Source organism: Lutjanus erythropterus, chromosome 8, assembly GCF_056507025.1.
Source record: "Lutjanus erythropterus isolate fLutEry1 chromosome 8, fLutEry1.hap2, whole genome shotgun sequence".
NCBI lineage: Eukaryota > Metazoa > Chordata > Actinopteri > Lutjaniformes > Lutjanidae > Lutjanus > Lutjanus erythropterus.
The window spans coordinates 1,150,945-1,174,552 of NC_139324.1; the positions used below are offsets into that span (position 1 = coordinate 1,150,945).

Sequence of the window (23,608 nt, forward strand, 5' to 3'; positions counted from 1 at the left end):
ATAAAGAAAATACGAGCTACGTGACACAGTCACACACACCTGTAACACATCCTGTTACATCCGACGGTGCAGAGAGGAATGGCTCACCTGGACATACATAACCTCACTAAATTATAGCTATAACTCATAAACCAGCAGTCAGCTACAGCCACATTAGCTCTACACGTTTATAGACAATAACTTCGAGCAGGTGTGAGCTGATCTCGATAACGCCACCAGATATTTCAGCTCCTGATCATATTTTTGAAACAACATGCTAAATTACGATCGTAGTAACAAACACATATTATCGACAGAAACACGGGACAAACACGTTACTCATGTGAATAATTAGCGTTATGCCCGTGGCCATGTTATATCGTTAGCTAAAGCTATCTCATAATAAAGTGCAGTTACATGTGTAGGATGAATTACCTGTCCAGCAGAAAAGAGGTAACTTTGGTGTTACTGTGAAAACAGATCATCAGTGATTTCCATGTGGTAAACACCACACTGATGTTAGTCCTTGTTTTCTGTCATCTCCTGTCACGCTGCCGTTTGGTTTCTTCATGTTTTCGCTTCTTTGAGAACAAGAGTTCACAGTTTTCTTCTTTTTCTTGTGGTAAATAACAACTATGATCATCCACTTTTCAAAACTGTGGGTGTCAGCCTTCAGAAAACAAAATAGTTTGCCAGTAAACACAGCTGTCTGTCCTCCTCTTCATCGCCCATATTTACGCTGTGGAGTTTACATAACGCGTATACTCAGCCGCAGAAAACATGGTGGTGCAAGATGGCGGCCTCCGTAAAAGGCGACCCGCTCCCTATGTAACTACAAATGGCTATTTAACGCAAACATAAAGATTATGAGTTTAAGTTGATTGATAATAATTAATAACATACTTATGTATAATATATTCCATTTATGTCAATAAATTCACGTAATTATTACACACTGGTCCTTTAAGTGTTACTCTATAATGACACCAATCATTGTCGGACTGACTCCCAGTTAGGGTTGGGTATCGTTTGGGATTTTTCAGATACCGGCAGATTAAACTGTTAACAGTTTAAAGTTCACTTAAATATGTAACTATGAATACAAACATATTTCAAACAAATACATAACAATTTCACATAAATTAAACCTAACTGGACTTCATTAATTTAACAGTTACAGTACTAATAACAACAAAATACATTTTGAGTTGGTAATCTTGGTATTCTACAAACTCCAGGTTCAAATTTCAGCAGTTCTTGTGCAGAAATACAATCATATTTGACTGCTTGTGATACATCACATCTAGTGTTATATATTTATGCTCCTCATCTGCGGAGTCAGGGATGCCCACACTGCCAGTTGATGTGTTTTGCAAGGGATCAGTCCTGTACATGCAATTGTTTTTTAACTTTTCATGGATGTCCCACCCCATGTTTTGACAGTGTTACTAGCTAACGGAAGGCTACCTGCTGCCAGAGCCATGTAGCAAGACTGTTGGGTTAATGTTAACTATTACGGTTTGGTGAGGGGTTTGTAACTTCTGCACAGAGGACAGCTATTACAAGGATAAAGTACCCGGATGGGCTGCTCTGATCTATCAACAAGAGTTGAGAGGACATCAGAAAAAAATAGAAAATATTTTCTCTGAAGAATATGATTCAGTTTCAACAAAAGCAGTGATACAGTTGGTGTTGGTGACTTAGTTTCGTCAAGGGTTATGTTATGATTAGGGCTGCAACAGATCACATTGGCCTGTGTTCTGTACGGATCGCCTTCTACGGTTTGGCACTCATGTGATCCGCGGACCACATGTGAGCATCATAGTTTTACTGTCACTGTTACTTTTGTATAAATTATAATACCCGATGAACTCAATGCAGAGTTGCAGTGAAAAGAGGACAGATGCTGCTGTGTGCAGCTCATCTCTGTGAAGAGCAACTGATTTAAAAGCCGTCACATCGCCTTGAGTGAAATCCAGACCATAACTTTTTTCACTGATGTAACTATGCTATCACCAAAGAAACAGATCATAAAACTGATGTTCATTGAAACTTTGGTGATATCAGCTGTCTTAACTTCTACACAGCTCCTCTCTGCTCACCGGTGCAGCTCTGTCTCACCCCGTCTGTGACAGTGTGTCTGCTGATTGATCATGACGTCTAACCAGTCAGATGTGCTGCTGTAGGCGGGACATTGAGCCAGACTACAGAGCGTAGTTATGTATTATACTGTACAGTGTATAATGATCTAATATATGTATAGTATATACATAGTACAGCACTGTATAAGTTTGAAGTTTTTAATATTATTACCATTATCATTACTATTATCATTATCATTACATTACATAACTATGGTGATAAATACAGACAGACAAAGAACAAAGACAAGTGCATTTTTAAAATAATTTAACCCTAATCCAACCACTTTTTTTTGCTGATCCAAAAAATGATCTGATCTGTGACTCAAAACCGTGATATGATCCGCAACGTGAGTTTTTTGATCCGTTGCACCCCTATTTATGATCATACCCGTCAATCCATAGTGCAAGAAAAAGTGTTAAGGGTGCAGAGTAGGAATGACAGAGGCACCATTCTCCCTATTATTACTACTGCTACTACAACTATAATGTTGCTTTAAAGTAGATTTGATATATTTTATTTTTTCTATTCTGCCTATGTCTTTTCCTCATATCTGCCTGGTCTCAAATATAAGTTTCTGTGCATCATTAAACGGAAATGTACAGTTGGCCATAATATTATACATGATACAATTAAGACTTAAGCATCAAAATGTCAGACGTTGGACTGGGACTGTCTGTGCTTTCCAGTCTTAAAGCACCTTGGCATTTGTATTGATTGTGCATGTGTGTGAGTGTACATGTGCACTGAACACATGCAAACATGGTTCTGTGTGTATATGAGGTAATGCATGAAGTGCTGAAAGTGAGTGCCAGTGTAATCAGAGGTGAAATCAGTGTCTCTGTGCGAGTCACACTTTCGAAGCAGATGAGGTAATAGTTTAGAGTTCTAAACTTGAGGAGAAAAACAGCCCCTTGGTTACCTTATTCAGCTGGAATGTCTGTTGCAGAGCAGAGTCTGGAAGGTTTTATCTCCATACTATAACATTACTGAACACACACTGAGGCTGCTCAGTGTCAACAGTCTGATTGTAAAACACTAGAAATGTATTATGAGATTAACACCGATGTGATCTGATGACTTGAATAATAGTAGTTATTGTGGATTCAATTTCTCCACTTTGAGTCTCATTTTAGGTGATTTTTCCATATTGTGGGTAACTGGTAGTATTTAATTTTGCAATGACAATGAAAAATTAGATTAGCTATGAGGTGTTAAAGTCACACAGATAGGGCTGTGATGGTGTGGATTATTTCTGACTGTGGTGACAAAGCAACATATTCCCATGGGATGGCAGTTTACAGGGACGTTTTATTGGACTTTATAAAAGCATAGTGTCATAAAAGTAGCATAGCTTTTTTAAGGAATAGGGCAGTGTGTAAGTGTGTGGTGTGCAAGTGAGTGACAGTGAGCAGCAGATTGGCAGTAAATACAGGTAAAAATGTGTCAGTTAATAAATGCTAAAGCCTCTCAAGACAGAGAAAAGTCTTGTCTGTTGTTTCCCAGCTGCTGGAAAAATGAAGAGGGTAAGCCCTGAAGTAAGCTGAGCAGGAAAAGCTAATTTAAGATAATGCTAACACTAGTGTTGTACCTTTACAACAGTGTGTGCAGAAGCTTTGTAATCCAGCCTTAAACTGCAGTGTCTCTTTGGAGATGTGGTGAAATAAATCCATAATGACGAATCATGACACATCCTCTTCAAATGTCTTCTGTTGTTATTTAGCCATCTTTTGGTCTTGAAAAATGTTGTTGTTGTTAGCATGTTGTGAGCCACCCCCTGGCAATCCCAACATGCCTTGGGTTGAACATGTCAACCAATCTGAAGCTGCATTCCTGACTTGTGTGTGACAGCGCTGGTAGATGTATTAATACATCAATCTGCGGATCTCAACATAAGTTTAAAGTAAAATTTGCAGTGATGACGATGATAAGCTCAACCCTGTGGTAAACATCATCTGGCCACGGTATTGTGGAAATATGGTTATCGTCACAGCCCTACACACAAACTGTTTTATTTACATTACTGAAATATCACCAGCATTTCTATCTTCAGGTCATGTCAGTGACCTAACCAGCAAGAAAACAAAAACTCAGCATGTCAATAGTGGAAAGAATGGATGTCAGTGGGTGTGATATTAGGTCTTTTTCTCTGTCTGTCTGTCTCTCTCTGTTTGTGCCAGTCACTCGTCTTTCTTTTCCTGTCTGCTTGTCTGCCTTTTTTCCTGTCTGTCTTTACTTTGGCAGAGGATCCTCACATCCAGGCCAAGTTCCTGTACACCCAAAGAGACTGGAATACATGTTATCAGATTCACTGCCAGCTGATGGACACATTAATTAATTGCAGTCATGGATGAATAAATATGATCATTTCCATTATTAGTGAAAATATCAAATTTTATTGTTTGTTTGTTTGTGTGTGTGTGTGTGTGTGTGTATGTGTGTGTGTGTGTGTGTGTGTGTGTGTGTGTGTGAGGTTCACGTATGCAGTTGTTTTTTTTTTAAAAAAGCATGATCTTTTTTGTATCTCAAAAACTATGAGGCGCACAATCAAGTATGTTGTATCTTCATAACAAATTGAATATAAAAGATATTCACACAAATGCAGTGTGAAACACAATCTGTCATATGGTAGACATTTAATAAACACTATTTTAGTGTTCTACCTCATTTTTCATGTGATCTAAAAATTTCAAAGTTGTACTGACAGGTGCTGTCTGTACCAGATTTCAATCTGTAATCACCAGTCAGATCAGATGTTGTGGCATTTTTTGTGATTATACTAAATATAGCCTTTGGGCCCAAAGGGGTTAAACATTAAAGCTGCAAAATTTTAATCAGTGGTGCCACAAATCAAACATAAAATTGATAAAAATGAACAAAAATTGAACTGAAGTCAAAGGCAGAATTGAAGAAATTTTCCCAGTATATTCTTTTCTCTGTCCACCCCCACCTACTTGCAGCATCCAGCACATGTCCAAAGACAAAAATAACACTTCAAAGATGACACAGCATAACTTACTGATGGCTATGTTACACTTGATACCATATAGACTTCTATATCTTTTTAAAGGAGAATTTGAAAATGTAAATGTCAGGACACAAGACCAAAGATCTGTTGATCTTTACAAGTTTAAGTTTAGTTTAACAACAGCATAGGCATCAGTGCTAAAAAAAAATGGTTTAACTGAATTGTGACCTTAAAATTACAGTCAGATCAAATCGTGGCTGTGGAGAATATAGACCGTCATTTTCAATTTAACTTTTATGTTAAAAGTAGATCAGATGAGTGTGTGTAATACAAAAGGTGGCTCTTTGTGTGATCCCACTGACCACTGTGACCCAGCTCTGTTGCTCTAAGCACCCTTCAGCTTTCTTGGCTCATTGTGTTACTTTTCCGGCTCTCTTCTCTGCTCACTTGAACCTCATTTATTGTTGCAGCAGGCAGGAGTTTTTAGTGAAAAAGCTCTGATAAACTTTTACACCACCTGCTCAGTGCCAAGTGGCAGACAGAAAAAGTTAGGAGGATTTAGCAGCTAGTAAGTCAGATATTTCTCTCAGGAGCTGGTGGAGACCAAAACAGAGCAAAATCTGAGTGAGTGAATATTAGACGTTGGCCCAAAACACAACTCCAAATGAATGATAATGCTGTACTGCGGGGTTTGGATGTCTAAATAATGGTTTGTATAGACATTTGCTGCACGTTTATAAGTGATCATATGTCACTGTTGGGGTTTCATCAAATCATCACCAAAAAATCTAATATAGCAGCTTTAAGTTGTGAGTGGAATTACTGATCCTAGCTGGAAAAGACTTTTTGTCAAAAATATCAGAGTACAATGTCAAGTGTAGAGTCCGGGACCAAAGCTAGGTAGGGTAATTCAGCACCTCCCATGAGGGTTCCTAGAATTCCTGTGAAATTAATAATGACAGGACAAAAATGCTCCTGATAATTAGGAGAAAATCTGCAGCCAGCAGTAGACGGGCTCAACCCAAAAACACTACCGTGTCGACTACAAAAAATTGTTCACAACCAGATTTTTTTTTTTTTTTTTACAAATGATTAGGAAAAATAACAGTGGTGAAGGGATAGAAGATCCCGTTTGGAGGATTTTTGCCTTCTTTGAGGACTTTTGTCAAAGGGGAAAAATATAGTGTGAGATGTGTGGGAGATGGCTGGGCATGTGAACATGGATGTTTGTGTGTGCACTGATGTAAAAGTGTGTGTGCTTGCACATTTTCATGCACAGGAGTGCCTGTTTTGCCTGTGTGTGCTAATGAGTGTGAGGCAGGAGATTATGCATGCGTCTCTAAGGGAACCGGAGTCTTTTCCCAGGAGCTGCAGTGCCTGGGCTGAGGGGGGTATGTATACACCCTGACCCCAGCTTTCGGGGGTCCCGGTTGCCTGTCTGAAACCATTTCCTTCCTTTGTAGCCCATTTGAGGGCCTTAAGTGTGACGCGAATGTGAAGGACCGAGGCCATTTGCATGGTCCCGCAACATCTTGAAACAGAAAATAATCAGCAAGGGCCACGTCTCTGAATGTACTGGCAGGGCTGCCTTTAACTCTTTAATTCCATGATCCCCACCCCCATACCTCTCCCTGACACCCATATCTCCCCAAGCGACTCCCCATATACTCCATCCACCCCCCAACCAACAAACAAACTGAGCGGCGGGTGCATTGCTAATGATGGGAAACAATTAAGGGCTCACAAAAGGAAGTGTCCTGCTATATTGCTCTGTGCAGTATTTACATAGTATTTTGAGGTTAAAGACTGGAGCCTCGATTTCTTGTGAGGGCAAGAGGACTCAAAATAGACAGGCCCTCTGAAGAGATCTGTCTTTTGTTTGGCTTTGTAAGGAAGGATGTGTTGGACTACTAACCACTCCACTGATATTGGTAATTAAACCCTTAAAGTTGAAGGAATTTCACTTGAGCATCCCATTGCACATTATACCCTCGAACCTCATTTCGATGTGGTAACAGAACAAGTGGCATACCAGCGGACAGCTGGACCCCCCCTCCCCAGGATCCGTCCTACTGGATAAGCCCTGGTGTGTGAATGGGTAGAGGCTGGGAGAGTGTGAGAAGGCTCAATAGTGGTCAAAGAGGCTGCTGAATAGACTCCTAGATTGAGACATTCTGCCTGTTTAACACAGAAGCTTATAGGTGTGTGGGGGGGGTGTTAAGCCTTTAAGCTTTACTATGGAAGCCAAGAATGGACATACTTGAAAATATATTGTACAGTTATCCAGTTGCTTGCATAGACGTAAATAATATGCAAACGGACTGGTTTAGTACCCCTTTTGGTGTTAAACAAGGTGATATTCTTTCTCCCACTTTATTTACGATATATGTTAATGATTTAGCTCTTGAAATCAAAGAATCTAATCTGGGTATACATCTGGATAATTTAACTCTGGGTATTTTGTTGTATTGCTCTCCTGGCTGGAATATGTTAAACTTGCTAATGATCTGGTGTTACAGAGGTTATCAATAAATCAAAGTAAAACAAATTATTCATTTTAGGATAAAAGTGACTCCAAGAAGTAGGAGGATAATGAATCTCGGTACTATGATACTGAAATATACACCTGTATATAAATATTTGGGATTTACGCTTGATGAATTTATGACTTATGAGGTTGGAATTAAAGTCCTGGAAGATTCAGCTGGGAGAGCATTAGGGTCTGTTGTCAACAAATTCAAAGTATGTAAAAATCTTGGATATTCTACATACTCACAACTTTATGATGCATGTGTCTCCCCTATATTAAATTATTCTTCAGGGATATGGGGCTTTCAAGATTATAAAGTAGCAGACTCCATACAGAACAGAGCTGCACGTTTTTTGTTTTTTTTTTAGGTGTTCATATGTTTGCTCCTATTTTGGCTGTTCAGGGTGATTTGGGTTGGATTCCAGGTTCAATAAGGCAGAAATGTGAGATGATTAGACTGTGGAATCATCTGCTTAACATGTCAGAAAACAGGATCAATAAGGAGGTTTTTCTCTGGAGTAAATTGCACAGCTCTCCTTGGGTTGAAGAGATTAATGATATCTTTGAGGAAGCTGAGTTACAATATATTTATAGTAATAATTTAACATGTAGCATAAACATAATTAGAGGAAAGTTACTTGCTAAATTTGAGGCAAAATGGTTAAATGATACTTATTAAAAGCAAAATTACGAACATATATTCAAATCAAGCACAATTATGGTCCTGAATTTTATGTTACAGCAAATTTTACAAGGAGTCAGACATCAGAGGAGAAGTTGAGAAAGAATTACATTTTCTTCTGTATTGTCCTTTTTATGATGAGTTAAAAAGACCTATATTCAATGAAATGTCTGTTCAAAATCCAGAAATGTTCTGGTGCTCTGATGATGTCAGAATTGAATGGTTGTTTAATTTTAATGTTTATAAGTTGGCCAATTTTGCTCCTAAAGCTTGGAAAAATCGTCAGGAAGGGTTATTTAATTAACATTAATTGTGAGCTATGTTGTGTTTTTGTTTTGTTTTGTTTTTTGTTTTTTTCTGGTTTCTGGTCTGTTTATCTAAATAATGGTGTCTTGTAAGCCTGTTTGGGCTGGGCACTTGTTGGTGCATGACACAATAATAATAATAATAATAATAATAATAATAATAATAATAATAATAATAATAATAATAATCAGATTCAGTATAAATTTAATCTTGTTTGATCAGACCAGACCAGATTGATCACTAGTTGAAAAATAGGTCCAAACTTGTGAAAACAGGTGGAGTGCGTGGATGTATATATTTTGATTTTGGTCATGATGGTTTGTCATTTTTAAAAAAGCAGGTCCCCGGGAAAAAAAAGGTTTGGGAAACAAACAACAAACAACTGAGGTGTGGATCAGTAAAGGGTACTCCTTGATCTGACAGTTTTAGCTTAATCAGTTGCTACAGTTGTCAAGATGCGTGATAATGGGTCGATTATCATGAGATAAAAAGCTTGTTTTCTCGTGATGAAGATAAATCAATCTGTTGCCATGAGAAAACAAGCTTTGTTATCTGTAGATAGAAATAATTAACTTGTGATCTGGAGATAACATCATTTAAAAAATATTTGCAAGTACAGCCGTTCATGGCTTCCATACTTCACAGACATGGAATAAGTTCAGCTGCTGGCTTTCTTGTCTTGTTAAAATGATGCCTTAACATCATTCAGACGTAGGTGTCCATCACAAATGTTCTTCAAGGCTTTACTCCGACATGACTGAACCCTTGCAGCAAGAGTCACAATATAATTTTTGGTGCCTGGTGTGTGAGAGGGAGTGTTGAAACCAGTGATCAGTTGAAAAAATATAATGTCATAGGTTTTTGAAACATATTTTGCATCTATAGCCTTAATTAATGACATATTTAGTCCCCTTACATTTTGAATAATTAAGATTCTCTGCAGTAACATTGTGACTAAAGAATGTTTAAAAGCTTTTTTACAGAAACTGTGGTTCCTGTAGGATGTACTACTTTGAACTAGTGAACCTGAAGTGTCTCTTATAGAGATGTATGTTGTTCATGCTTTCAATATATTTTTTCCATTCAGCTTAAAGATGCTGAGATACCTCACAAATTTTATTTTTGTTTTTCAGTCAAGTTAATCTGATTCTTTTGAATCAATTTGCAATTTGTTTGTGTTTTTGATGTGTTATTCAAACTTTCATTGAGGATTCTCTGGTTCAGCAATATCTAAATAACACTGCTGCAACAAATATTAAAGATTGATTTATTTTGGGGTGCACGTTTTGCTGTTTGGTGTCGCTGTTTTGTAAAAAACTCAAAAATTGCAACCTGGCAACTGCTACTGCTGAGCTCTGCTACTGTGAGCCCTAAAGGACCTTTATTACTCTCATTAAGTAGATGGAGAATTCTGTTGCCCACGGTGCATGGAAGGAAACTTTTATGATGTCTCATGGTACTCTCTCTCACATGCATTTTTCTGGTTATTTATGATTTCATCTTTTCACTCATCTGGAATGAGTGAAATTTGAAAATACACTGTAGCAAAGGAGTATTGGATTAATAGTGTAAACTGACTTAATTGCGCATATATTGTCATTAGTGATTAATCCATTGCACTGCTCTGAAGAAAGCAGAACTACATTCAAGCTGATTGCCATTTCGTCCCATCATATTCAAGAGAAGGCAGACATCTCTATGGCTGAAATCTCCAAAACTCTGCAATACAGGCAAGAGGAAAAATGTTTTTTTGGGGGGTCAACTGTCCCTTTAATATTTAAACATTTTTCAGGGAAACTAACAGTTGTTAAGTTGCGGGACAGGGAAGTGAGGGGAGAGGCTTAACTGCATCTACAGTGGAAAACCATTGCTTATTGCTATAGCAACATGGGCTGATTAAAGTGTTACACCCCACACTGCAGAAGTAATTTGATTTGGAATCTGGAAAATGTGTTTCAGGCATAAACCATTAGACCAAAAAACACAAGCACAGAGAATCATGTCTGCTTGTCAGCCATATTTTTTTTAATTTAATGTTTATTATTAAATACAAACAAAAGCTTATTGTTAGTTAATGTCATTTCCCAAATATCTTATGTGGTAATTTCATCCAAAACAGATTACGTAACTGCAAGGGCTTAATAAGTGTTTTGATGATGTGGTTAAAGAGGAGACACTTGGACAAAACCGATTACAGAGGGTGTTCCTCTAACACTTGCCTGTGGCGGGGTCATGTTCTCTCTGCTGACAGTTTTGTCTTCTTTTTATGTTGACAGTTGATTCCTAAACAGTCTGGAAGTGAAACCAGAGCATTGTTTTTCGGTCAAACACAGCGCACGCACAGCCTCGTTCCAGAGGTATCGATTCCCACAAAGCCTGGTGTCATTTTGACACAACAGAGAAATATCTGAAGCCTTAAAACATAGAGATACAAACTGACAGATATACACACTCATCCACAATTACTACACACACTCAGAGTATCATTAAACCCACTTATCACCCCTTCCCAATCCCCTGAAATCCATATCAAGAATGCCAGCCCAGCAGGTGCCAGCTGGAGCTTTGGCATGGTGGCACCTTGGATAACACCACGCATGGATGCCAGGCAGAGACCTCCAACCCTCCCCAGAAAAACCCCCTTGCCAACATGGCGCGGCCTGCACAGCCATGGTCATTATTACAGCCTAACTAGATTAAGCTAATCATGTTATGTAGTGGTAAGGCGTAGCCGGGAGATGGAATGAAGACTCAGCTGTCCTGCTGTTGCCATGTGGCTCCGAAACACAAACTGTCACATTGAACTTGATAAACATCAGAGGTCATAATCAGTCTGTGTGAGTTTTTAAACCTCCAAATGAGTATATGACGTTCCCATCATCCCCAGCTGTGCTCTTTATTTAGTGCTAACAAGAAAATGTTATCATGCAAACACATGAGGCATGCTAAGATGGTAAAAGATGGTGAGGATGTTAGCATGTTGATGTTAGCGTGTAACCTATCTATAAAACTTTATACAAAACATTTTTTTTTATTCTTTATTCAAAGAATGCATTGTAAAAATAAATTGCATTCAGAAGCAATTTATTGAGTCAGTTAAAGGGGCACTTCACCGATTTTTTATAAATCAGTTTGCTAGTAATGTTTAAGTCAGTGAAAAGAATGTTATTCTTCTAAACATATTATACATGTTAGAATATACGTGAAAAAACTGAGAACTATGTAGTACTGAATTGTGGAGTGTGTGGACTGTTAAACTGTTATTCATTATTTCTGTGGTCAGGATTTTCTCGTGGGGACCTGAAATATGGCTTTGTGACATGTAAACCCTATGAACTAACTGACAAATGAATATGGCTGTGGTTGTTAATATGTATCAAGCTCTAAGAACACTCAATCCTAAACTTCTCATGATGCTGCTTCAGATTGTATTTGTCTGCCTGATAAACATGGTATTTTTGAAAAAGAGATGTTCTGATATCATGTTTTTCCATCCCGATACAGATTCTAATACCACGATTTTGCAATTGGCCGATACACAGTACTAACAAGAACATAAAAAAAACCCCCAAAACATAAATATTACACCCATACTTGAGAATTGGGACAAATCATGTCACTTCCTGGTTTAAAAAGAGGAGAATTCTGCTCAAGCACTGGAAAGCTTTCTATTTTTATTGACAAAATCATTAAATAATATTGCTAGTTACGATGACACTAGTCACTATGATTATGCTGTGAAATGAAAAATGTCACATTTTGTCAAGTCTGTAGAATTTTAACATTTCAAACAACACATTTTCATTTAATAAAAAAAAAAAGTAATCACTTGGCGATTGGCCCCTTACAAGGTTTAATAGCCAAGAGTCTGATCTTTTAAAATATATTTTCCCAGCACAACTGAAGAGTAAAAATCCAAACCCCCTCAAAATGTTGTTCTGTCCCAGTTTTCAAGAATTAGAACCCTGTTTGGTTGTGATATGATTGCTACCATTATCGTATGTCCCAGCTCAGGTGAAGAATATTTGGCAAATGGGACGCTGCTGGGAAGTAGCAAGGCCCTGTTTCAGGGCTAATAAATTATGTGTTCAGAGCAGTGCGTAAACGTCCACACTTGCCAATTCCCAATCCAGAAGTTCATATACATGATGAAGAAGGCATTATACAGCTGAATACCACTCCCCACAACAAGTTAACTTTACTGTTATATGTACTGTAAATAATACATATAATGAGATGTAGAATGCATCAAAATGTGACGACTTCTTCCACATTGAGTGGAAATAAGGCATCATGGGAAACAGACAAGGGGTTTTCCTCTCTTTCTGCTAAGTCAGTTCCTTCTGCTAATAACAGGACAGAGAGGAGAGTCCAACAGATACTCTGGTTTATCATTCAAGTGTTAGCTCTATACTTTGATTGCACACCCTAAGCCGCTTTTCCAACACGTTGCCTTTTAGGATTGATGAGAAGAAAAAAAGGGGGTTCATTAGTGGTTATAAGGTTACTGTGGTTGGTAGTCTGGGAATTTTTTCAGAATATATTCTTTGCCATGCAAGATTCTACGGTCTCCCCAAATGAAAATTCCTGCAAGAAGTCCCCCAATATGCCAACCACATGGCCACTTTTAGCCCTGTCCGGCATGCACACACACTTAATGGAAGCCTGATGTCTGGACACCATGCTAAACTGGCACTTCCTGCCCTGAAAACACATGCACATTTTCTCTTTCATCCCCATATAGAACATATGTACATTTATGTTGCCGCTGTCTCTTCTTGTGTTTAGCTGGAATGTGACAGTTAAAGAATAAACAGTACAATACATAAACAATTATTGGAACAGTTCTCCCCAGAATCAAATATGCATATTTTCCCTCTGATCTTAAGTGCTATCTAGATTTTTTGGATTAAGTTGCAGAGTTTTAAGAGTTTTGGAGATATCGGCTGTGGAGATAAATGGCACTCGTCTTGTGGTGCTAAAAGCACTGAAAAAAATACATTTGAAAAATTCAAAAACAGGGTCCCACTATATTGTAGAGCAGGTAGACATCCCTACAGATATCGATATCTCCAAGCTCTGCATGCCAAAAAATCTAGATGGATAAATAGCACTAGAGACCAGGGGAAAATTGCATCTTCTTAATGACCAGTAAAGTTTTGAAACTATTCTTTGTTTCACCAATACTGACTTTGGTAATCTGTTAATTGTAGTTTACCTTAAATGCTTTTCTGTTGTGGCCAAGGACTTTTACAACATATTTACACAAAATGGGGACCAGCTGAGCAAATACACCACAGATATGATGTCACGCTTCCCCAGGGTCGGTCATTGGGGGGAAAAGGAAACACAATGCAGGTTTCTTTTAAAGACACTGGAACCCTTCAAAATCTCCAAAGCTTGACTTTTCTGTTTGTTGTCCAGTGTTGCCCAATTGCAAGTTTACAAAGCTGTCAAGAAAGGACTGGGGGGGGGGGGGGGGGGGGTACGATGGTGTACAGTAGAGGAAAAACAGCAAGCTGCAGACAGACCCAGACGGATGTTTAACTGGGTGGAGAGCACTGTCAAGAGTATCTCTGAAGAGCTGCATAACACACCTGCAAGGAGAAAAATGGGATGACAGGACTGAAGTTAGGAGGGCGAGGGAGAAAGAGGCTGAAAGAAAGAAAGAGACTGGGCTGTGTTCTTCTTTTTGTAGTTTTTATTCTACCAACCTAAGCCCCAGCAACTGTACTTCCTAGGTGGACTTTGTTTTGACTGTTTTATGTGTTTATGCCGCAAGTAAAAATGATCTGCCTGTAATGCTCTGGACAAGGGGTCACTTCTGAGATAAATGTGAGCATGGGTGTATAGAATTTATGTGTGTATCCAGGTGCTTTTGTCTTTTATTTTTTGTGAAGCTTGTGCAAGAATGACTCACACCACCTGGACTCACTGAAGTCCCATCAGGTCACAACATTTCAGCACTAACATTCCACCTCTTTTATCTTTTGTTGTTTTCTTAACTGCAGCCAGAGGAGTTGGAGGGTCTTCATTCCCATACTTTCCGGGTGAAGACTTTCAAGAAGGCCAAGCACTGCAGCGTTTGTAAACAGACCATCATCCAAGACGGACTCATCTGCCGAGGTCAGTCACCTGTCCCGAAGCTCTGATACCTCGGACTTAGTGTTGTAACTGTTTTTGTGGTCATCCCAGACACCCCTTGAAGATTTTGCTTTTGCTGACATGCACTGATTTAAGTTGTCACATCGCAGCACCTGATGCACAGGTGTACTCCAGGACACAGTGAGTGTGGTTAAAGGTACAACACGTTTCAAACTTTCTACCAGAGAGGGCAGCAAAACACAGCTTTTCAGCTTGTTGTCAAGTTACAATTTTAGATCAGAATCTGTAAATCTATTGTATGTTTAAAGATGATGATATGTACCAGAGGCTCCTAGCCCTTTAGTGGTGGGGTCGTTCATAGCTGGTCAGCCTGAAAGAATTTCATTACTGTGAATGTCAGTGGAGGCTTTTAGTGGCCAGTTACGTTGAAGTTCTTGCACGGCAAAAAGTCAGGTGTGTAGGACCGAAAAGTCAAAAAGTCCTGACTGTGATCAAACCAAAGAATCTTGCACAAAGCTGATCACTTGTACTAGTTTTTGACTGTTACTAAACTTTAAATGCCATTAATAAGATACAGTAAGGACAAGACATTGACACTGTTCAGGATTCTGTGGTTTCCTCACAGTTCTTTGCATTGTAAAGAAAAAGTCAATGCAACTAGCTTGGCAATGCCAGATCAATTCACAAATGCAAATTATTCTGCAATCTCTCACTTAATTTTTGATTTACCTTAGGGCGTTGTCAGTGGGATAGAGCTACAACCAATCGGAGAAGCAAAACATGCTATGTAGTGTAGCTGGTACTTAATCACACTTATCTTGGTGGAACTACAGAAAAGACATCTTTCTTATCAACAAAAGCTTTAAATGCAGTTGTTTCTTCTTCTTTTAGCGAAAATGTACCATCCATTTTATTTAATACTGACATGATTGTGGATTCAATAGAAACAGTTCATCACATCATGGGTAGTCATGTTGGTTGTCTAAGAAAATCTGTCAGTGGTCAATAAGGTTGCACTTCTCTGTACTGTTATCATATCAAACCCACTCTATTACGATAAACGGTTGTGACTGGCTTGACCAGATCCAGGACAAGTAGAAATCTGGCTGAACAGGAAGTGGGCCAACCACATCTGTCAGAGCAAATAAAACATGAGCTCGCAGATTCGTCTGGTTCCCACGCTACACTGCAACCTTACAAAATATTAACAACCACTGCTTCAAAGCAAAAGTCCCTTTTTTACTTTCTAGTGATGCCTTTATTGTTCTTCAGCCTTTGTTAGCTGGTTAGTAAAATGTGACTGCAGGGAGGTTGTGACACTTTGACAGTGACCTTTTAGCTGTGCCACAATCAGTTGGCCTTTGTTTGTAGTTAGACGCCTATTAGATATAAGATCTTATCACATCCTTCCTATTATGCTGAGGGACTATTTTCAGGACCCAGTGCTTATATAAGGTCCCAACTCACATCTCTTTGGTCGACACTCAAAGTGTAATCTGCTATGAATAATTGATTAAAATCGAAACAAGCAACATACTTTGCAATCAGCAAACTCTGAACTCTGGTTTGATTACTTAAATTCCCCCAACCTGCAGCTAAAGCCCACTGCAATAACTGCTCTAAGGGGCTGGGAGGACAAAGGCAATATCTGTTACAACATCCATCAGTGGTCTAAATGAGGGGGTCATTTGAGGTTACCTGGGGTCATCTTTGTGTCACGGTTTAGTCAGTCAAGTGACAGAGGAGGGCAAAAGAAGCTTCAGCACGGCTAAGGGTTAACAGCTTCTCAATTTCCTTAATGGTGTTTACTGAAGAGGCAGTGTGGTTGAATGATGATGATGAGTGATGTGCATGGTTTGACTGATGCAATCATGTTAGTAGAATAGAGATGGAAACATGTTTTTGTTTAGAAAATTTTACATTTTATAGTGTCTTTGTTGCCTTGGATAATAATGGTATACAAATATGTCATGGTCCTGTACAAATGTTAATGTACTGTCAGGATGTCAGTATTTCATGTTATATTGTTTTTGGTTGCAAGTGCCAGTTGGGAAAGATTGAAGTATAATGTGAAACAACAAACAATTGCAGGAAAGTAACTAGATTCAGTCTTAGACTTTAACGTGGTCACCACTTTCCTAACAGTCTTAATGTAGTAAATCCCTTCCATCTGCTGCTCTGAGTGGGTTAAAACAAAATTGTAGAATATATTACCCCAATCTGCTCACCACTTCATGTTGTAGTGGAAATGTCTGTTTTGAGACAGATAACGTCAAATGAAACCATGCGGAAATGGCTGGATGTTTGGTTTGGCACACTAGGGGGGGAATATTCAGCATGCTGCTTCCCAAACCTGACCCAGGATGAGCAGACATATGAAGGGCACAGCTTTGAAAAACAAGAGCTTTCACTGAACATTGGTATCTTTTTGGACCCTAAAACCTCTTTGACAGAAGGACATTTTGTTCTTGTGCTGTACTATGTGCAAGCCTATGCTCAGATGAGGAAAATGGCCAGGTTGACATTGTGATAAAAGCTGTATCAAATCATTTTACACACTAATTATGATACTGTAAAAGTTCAGTATGGTTTCATCTGCTCTTGCAGTACATACTGTACAAATATTTTATACTTTATTTTATCCAAGGTCAGTCCTGCCCCACAGTCATACTGTAGCACTTAAACACCCAAACGCTTCTTAGTACAACCTTAGTCTGGTCTGGTGGCCATTGATCCCAGTAGTTTGGATTTATATGCTTTGATCAAGTGTCGCTGTCTCAGATCACCACCCAGATTTATCCTGCTGGTGCAGGGATCAAACTGATGCCCTTTCTGTCACAATCTTGCTTCCCCAACTTTTAGACCCTTTAATGCCTGTAGAGTAAATACTCCAAAGTATAATTTTGTGTGCAGGTGAAAGACCAATCAGAGGAGGTGTAGTGGACGCCAGGGTTTATGTCCTGTGTGAAACCAAAAGTCAATATGCACTGAAGTGTAAAAAAAAGTTTTAAGTAGAGCCTGACTGATATATTGGTCAGCCAGTATTATTGGCTGGATATTGGCCTATCGCAGCTATATGGGTATCAGCGATATAGGCAGCATTTAATGCATAATGTATCCCTTTTCTTACATCAAGTATATACATCTGTATTTGTGTTTTTTATTTAGAGTTAAATCTAATTATTAAAGCTACTGTTGAAAGTTTGCTGTCTCTGTGCCCTGATATTATTTTGGAAGATGAAGTTAATTTTTCTGTATAAAGAATACAGGCCAATATATGTATCAGAATTTTAGTACTCCTTACAATCTATATCTGCATTACCACAAAAAATCCAGTATTGGTCAGGCCCTGATTTTAAGGTGCATAATGTTACATGTATCAAAAACTCTTTCTTCACCCGAACCTAATCAAGTAGTTTTGTTGCCTAAATCTAACCAAACTTCAACCATTTCACATTATCCGTGTGTTTATTTTTGTTACAATGGCGACAAAGGTCACCTGATCTGCTCTCCATGAGAATTAATCCAAAGGACTGGTGTATTGCCAGCACACAGTTTCAAATTCAGGGGTTAATGTAATCATGAATTGTGTTGTTTGTTATGAAATTAGCCTTTACCAGGAGTTTTCCTCCATGTGGCCACATGCCAGTCTTATGAAAGTACGGGTTAATATCTTCATGACAGACCCTATATTGTTAATGTCCCTTGAATGAATTATTTTGCAAGTGCAATGTGTACATGCTGAAGCAATACACAGATGGCTGCATATTGGATTGACTACTTAAAGTACATCACTTAGTCCAGCACTTGTTGTTTCAATCCCTGACTTTCTGAAAGAAGTTGGTTAGTGTAAAGTGACTGAAGGCGACTGTCACCTTCTTGATCTGATGCTGTAAGACGCCCATAAAATCTGTACTGTTCACCACCTGCATTCAGTCTGCTTTCTAATCTAATCTAACTGGTGATGTTGTGCAGTGTACAGTGCAGCATCTGCGTTTCACATGTTCAGTATGGTACATGCAGTATTTTGCAGAGGCTTGGTGTGACCTCTGAAATGACTTTCTCATAATCAAGAAAGTCCCGAAATAGTGTGAAGCAGACTGTGTTGTAAGCAGTATTCATACCCACAAACCTAATGACAGTGATCTGTTAAATACATGGAAAATAAATCATATCCTTCAATAGTTACTAAATGGTTTTTAAAGAAAATAACCACTGCATTTTTAAAGTAATGAGCAACTGACTTAAGTTACCATTTCTTCACCCAAAAAGGATTTGTTAGGTTTTGGAATGACTTGTTTATATTTCAGCAATATTTCCATGAAGTGCACAGGCTATTCCCATCACTCTCGTCTGTTCCGGATAAATGTTCAGTTGTGTGCGCACACAGTTAGTTAAATGTTCTCATAAAATAGCACCATACAGCACCTGGGACCATGATTTGTAAGAACAGATTTATAGGAGAAATTAAACCATCATGACAAGGCTTCATATCAGTTTGTTCTGATTTAATTTAGTGCACTTCAGTTGGATTCTCTCTCCCCAGCCATATCAGAGTTTGGTCATGTATACAAGCAAGTGTGTGTGTCTCTGTGGCTGAGACAGATTTATGAGGACAAGACAAAGTGAACAGTAGACTTCTGCAGCAGACAGCAACCACTGTTTTTCTCTTTCTCTGTCTGTTTCCTGGTCTTATGAGTCATTAGAGGAACAATATATAGCATTTGCATGTGCAAAAATGAGTACAGCAGTCCAAATAGCGAGTTGGAGCTATAGTATTTTAAACAGGCTGAAATCCTATTTAATATACAGTCTATGGTTGAAGTGAGTTGTTTTACGCCTCTTCCTCCCCAGACTTGGGGAAGCTCTGCAGGCTGCAGGAACACCACAGGAGCACAGGACAAATGCAACATCGAACACTGACAGCAACAAATGACAACTAGAAGTTGATCACCTGTTTATACATGTAAAATTAAGCCCCATATCCTGAAAATGAAAGCCCACTGCCCGAAATGTACACACTTTAAACTTTGAGTTAAGTGACTGCCTGCCAGACTCATTAACATTTTGCCCAATTTAACTGTTACAAACATCTAAGGCTTCTTCAAGATCATTAATGTTTTCTTATGACTCATAAACAACTCATGCAGTGAACATTCAGCATTAATTTGAACTCTAATTAACATGGAACAGACAAACGAAAGCAGTTAGTCTGGCCCAGAATAGAAATTTCAAAGAGTATTTGAACTTAATGTTTCTTTGATCTCTGATGAGATAGCATGGTCATTTTGAGTTATTACAGTAAATATATTACAGATTTCTCCTTTTATTTTTCCAAATTAGAAACAAACTAGCAAACTTGAGTGCCAGGGTCAAGGGCTGGAGACATGCAAAGGTGCAGTGTAGAAGTACCATAGTTGAGTACAGGGCCCAACCAAAACTATATTTTTTTTGTCTAATGCTGATACCAATATTGGTGTGTAAAAAAATTCCTATATCAACATGACGTTCTTTATACAGGATATATACATAAACACACTATTTCTGCCACGATCCCTCAAATGCAATAATCAAACACACATGCCAAAGATATGTAATGGATGCAGGATTTTGTGCAGTTTAACAATAAACCTCATTGTCCCAAATAAAGGGCACAGGAACCATAAACCTTCACCAGCATTTTTAATAATTATAATGTATATATATATATATATACATACAAATATACACATACATATATACAAGTTTTTGAGTGCATTAGTATTTCACATATTAAGATCTGTTCAGGAGTTGTGGGGAACACAATGTCTCCAGCCTTTGGAGACAGTTGTATAATGTCCTCTGTGACTTTAGATGAGCTTTGTCATGTCTGGAAAAATAACCCATATAAAGACATTATGTTATCTTACAGTCTGGAGATAAAAATTTATGAAAGAAAGTATTACAAACTGGGGGCAGGGAGGCTAAAAGGCGGGTGTTTACCAGGCAGGGACGGTCTAATAAAAGATGCTATCAAGTTGCAAATTGCATTATGTGAAATGAAGCATCCAGCAATATTTGACATGTATCTGGACTGAAAGTCACGATATCTCTGCCTCTGCTACATCAGTTTTGACCATTCTTTTTCTTTCACAAGTTCCCTATCCCTCAATGTACACTATCCCTTTTACAGGAACAGTTCACCATTTGGGAAATGTACCAGTGCACTTTCTTTCTTAGTTAGATGAGAAGACTGAACTTATTCACCAGAAAGTGAATAAGCCTATTTCACAACATTTCAACATTTTCATTAAGGCATCTGACCCCTGTAGCAGGTAAGAAAAATAAGCTTTTACTTCCAAAACTGTCTAAAAACATATACATAAAGCACTGAATTACTATGACCATTCATCATTAAAATACAGATAGATGCATTGTGATTTAAAGGGAAAGTGGGGTTGTATGATGTAGTTCTCGAGTCAGTGTATGACTCACAGTAAATGGTGGTCGACACGCTTCCAATTTGGGGAAGGAATGAGAGTACAAAAAAAAGTCTATATCATTATAAGTAGGGATGCACTCATTGCCCGGCTAGAGACTGGAACCGGACAGTTTTCAGCATGACCGGCCAGACCGGCCTGACCAGTGACCAGCCTGTCAGCATCATATATCCGATTCTGTGCCCATAATTGTCACACACAGGTTCTGCACGATGGTCACGTCACACGTGCAGCAGACAAACTGACTGTGATATCACCACAGCGCTGATAACAGCTACACACACATGCATGGAGTTGGTGTTAACGACAGAATCCAAGAACAGGATAAAGAAAAGACAGGTGTCAAACTCAGTCACAGAAGGGGCCAAAATTTAAAACAGTCTAAGTCGCGGGCCAAACAGGATTAACGTTTATTAAACTGTCTAAAACTGGTTGTTGTATTCAGAAATATTAATTTGAACAGCCAGACTGCAACAACCTTTTCTTCAAAATTAATAAGATTTAATTTTTTTTTTTTCTTCAACAATAACAAAGGAAAACGAGAATATTTCAGCTCAGAATATTTAAGCTCACATATCCAGGTGGGGGTTACATTTGAAAATTGCTTTTTTTGTGTGTCTAGACACAAGATATCACACACTTTAATCATGCAAACCCTCAATGGCACTGCATTTGGCATAAAAATATGCTCATATAATAATATTACAAACCCATCAGTCCATCAGGTACAGATGAACATATTGACCTGCTCAAGTTAACATTAAGGCCAAAACGCACCGAAAACTTCAATAGAAAAGTCAACTGTAGCTTCTATGGTGCACTGCAGGCTTCAGATTTAAAATGTAACACCACAGAACCAGCAGTATTTTAGGAAAAGGTTAAACTGCACACTGACACACACTGAGGAGATGAAGAGGAGAGACAGAGTTTGGACTCTTCATCATGACTTACAATAATGCAGCAATTAAGTATTTAAGTACACAAATCAGATTTGGAGTAAAAAAGTTGTGCACCACAGAAGTGTACATTAATATTATGATTCATGATCATAAAAAGTTTTTTATATCAAGTCGACACCTCTGTCCATGTTGACACATTCTCTCTCTCTCTCTCTCTATCTTATTTTTATTTATTTTTTTTACCTGGTTTCAGGTGGAGCTGCAGCTCTCTCTCTCTCTCTCTCTCTCTCTCTCTCTGCTGTGGGTCAGTCTTATTTTTATTTTTACCTGGTTTCAGGTGGAGCTGCAGCTCATCTCCCTCCTCATATACTTGTGTTTCTTTGCACTGAGCAGTTGCCTAAACAGACAAACCTGTTTACATTGTCGTTTGACAGAAGCTCGCGTCTTCGCGACTGTGAGCTGATTTGTTTCTGGAGTTGTGCAGCAGCTGTCGCAGTGCATTTTGGGACTTGTAGTATGAGTGGTGAGAGTGCTATTTACCGACGGGCCATTCATAATAGACACGTGAAATTATCTCGCGGGCCGTACATAATTGAATCGCGGGCCACATCTGGCCCGCGGGCCTTGAGTTTGACACGTGGTCTACAATGACACAGAGCAGCAATATTGCTGTATGTATGCATGCAACAACTGTTGCAGAACAGCCGTAAACTTTGTAGTTCTTCAGGCTAATGTTAGCCAGCAGCAGACTGCTGTTCACAGACTGACAGTTCAAATCTCACCTCCTGTTCTGGCTGAAGAATAAACAACCTGTGTTGATGTGTCTCCTCAAACATTTTCTCATCCAGACTCGTTTAACTTCTGCATCTGTTAGTCTCATGGCAAAGTTTTACTGCAGCAAACTGTTGCAGCGCGTCTGTCTCCGGTTTGTTTACATCTGCTTCCACGGGAGATCATGTGAAATCGTGTCTCGCGAAATCCCACAAGATTCCATGATCTCGCGAGATCACATTCACCCTATTCATATTCTTAATATAAAACTATAATAAGCCCTGGCTGTAAGCTGGAGGACTTTGGAGAAAATGTAAAATAGTATTTAATTTAATATTTAATATTTAATATTTAATATTTAATAATCAGTGTCTTATTATGAACATCCAATATAATTTTTACAAGAAATGTTGCTCTCAATTACAGTTCTTAAAAAGACTGAAAATCAGAATTGGCCAAAATCAGAATTGGTAGGTCAGACCCTTAAAAAAATCTGAAATCAGAATCGGTCAAGAAAATTGAAATCGATGCATCCCTAATTATAAGTATATGCTATATGTAGAATGTTTTCACTGCTTTATCTTGCCATTAGAGATCCCTTTCTGTCAGGAAACTGCTATTAAATTAGCCAAATATGGCCCTCTCCAAACCAACCAGACTGCTTTGGAAAAAGCAGTAATTTTACCTTCCAGAACACGGGTGTTGCTGGACTATCACTGCCTCAATCTGTTTTTGTTATTGTGTAAC

The 23,608-nt window shown here is 38.5% G+C and overlaps 1 protein-coding gene across 1 annotated transcript in view; it reads left to right on the plus strand.

The window, feature by feature from the left end:
• The window catches only part of tns1b (tensin 1b), a 311,171-nt gene that overhangs the window by 84,953 nt on the left and 202,610 nt on the right, over nt 1–23,608 (plus strand). Inside the window, exon 2 of the mRNA XM_084724224.1 lies at nt 14,619–14,733. Within this exon, the coding sequence (XP_084580350.1) occupies nt 14,619–14,733 (115 nt within the window). The remainder of the gene's footprint in view (nt 1–14,618; nt 14,734–23,608) is intronic.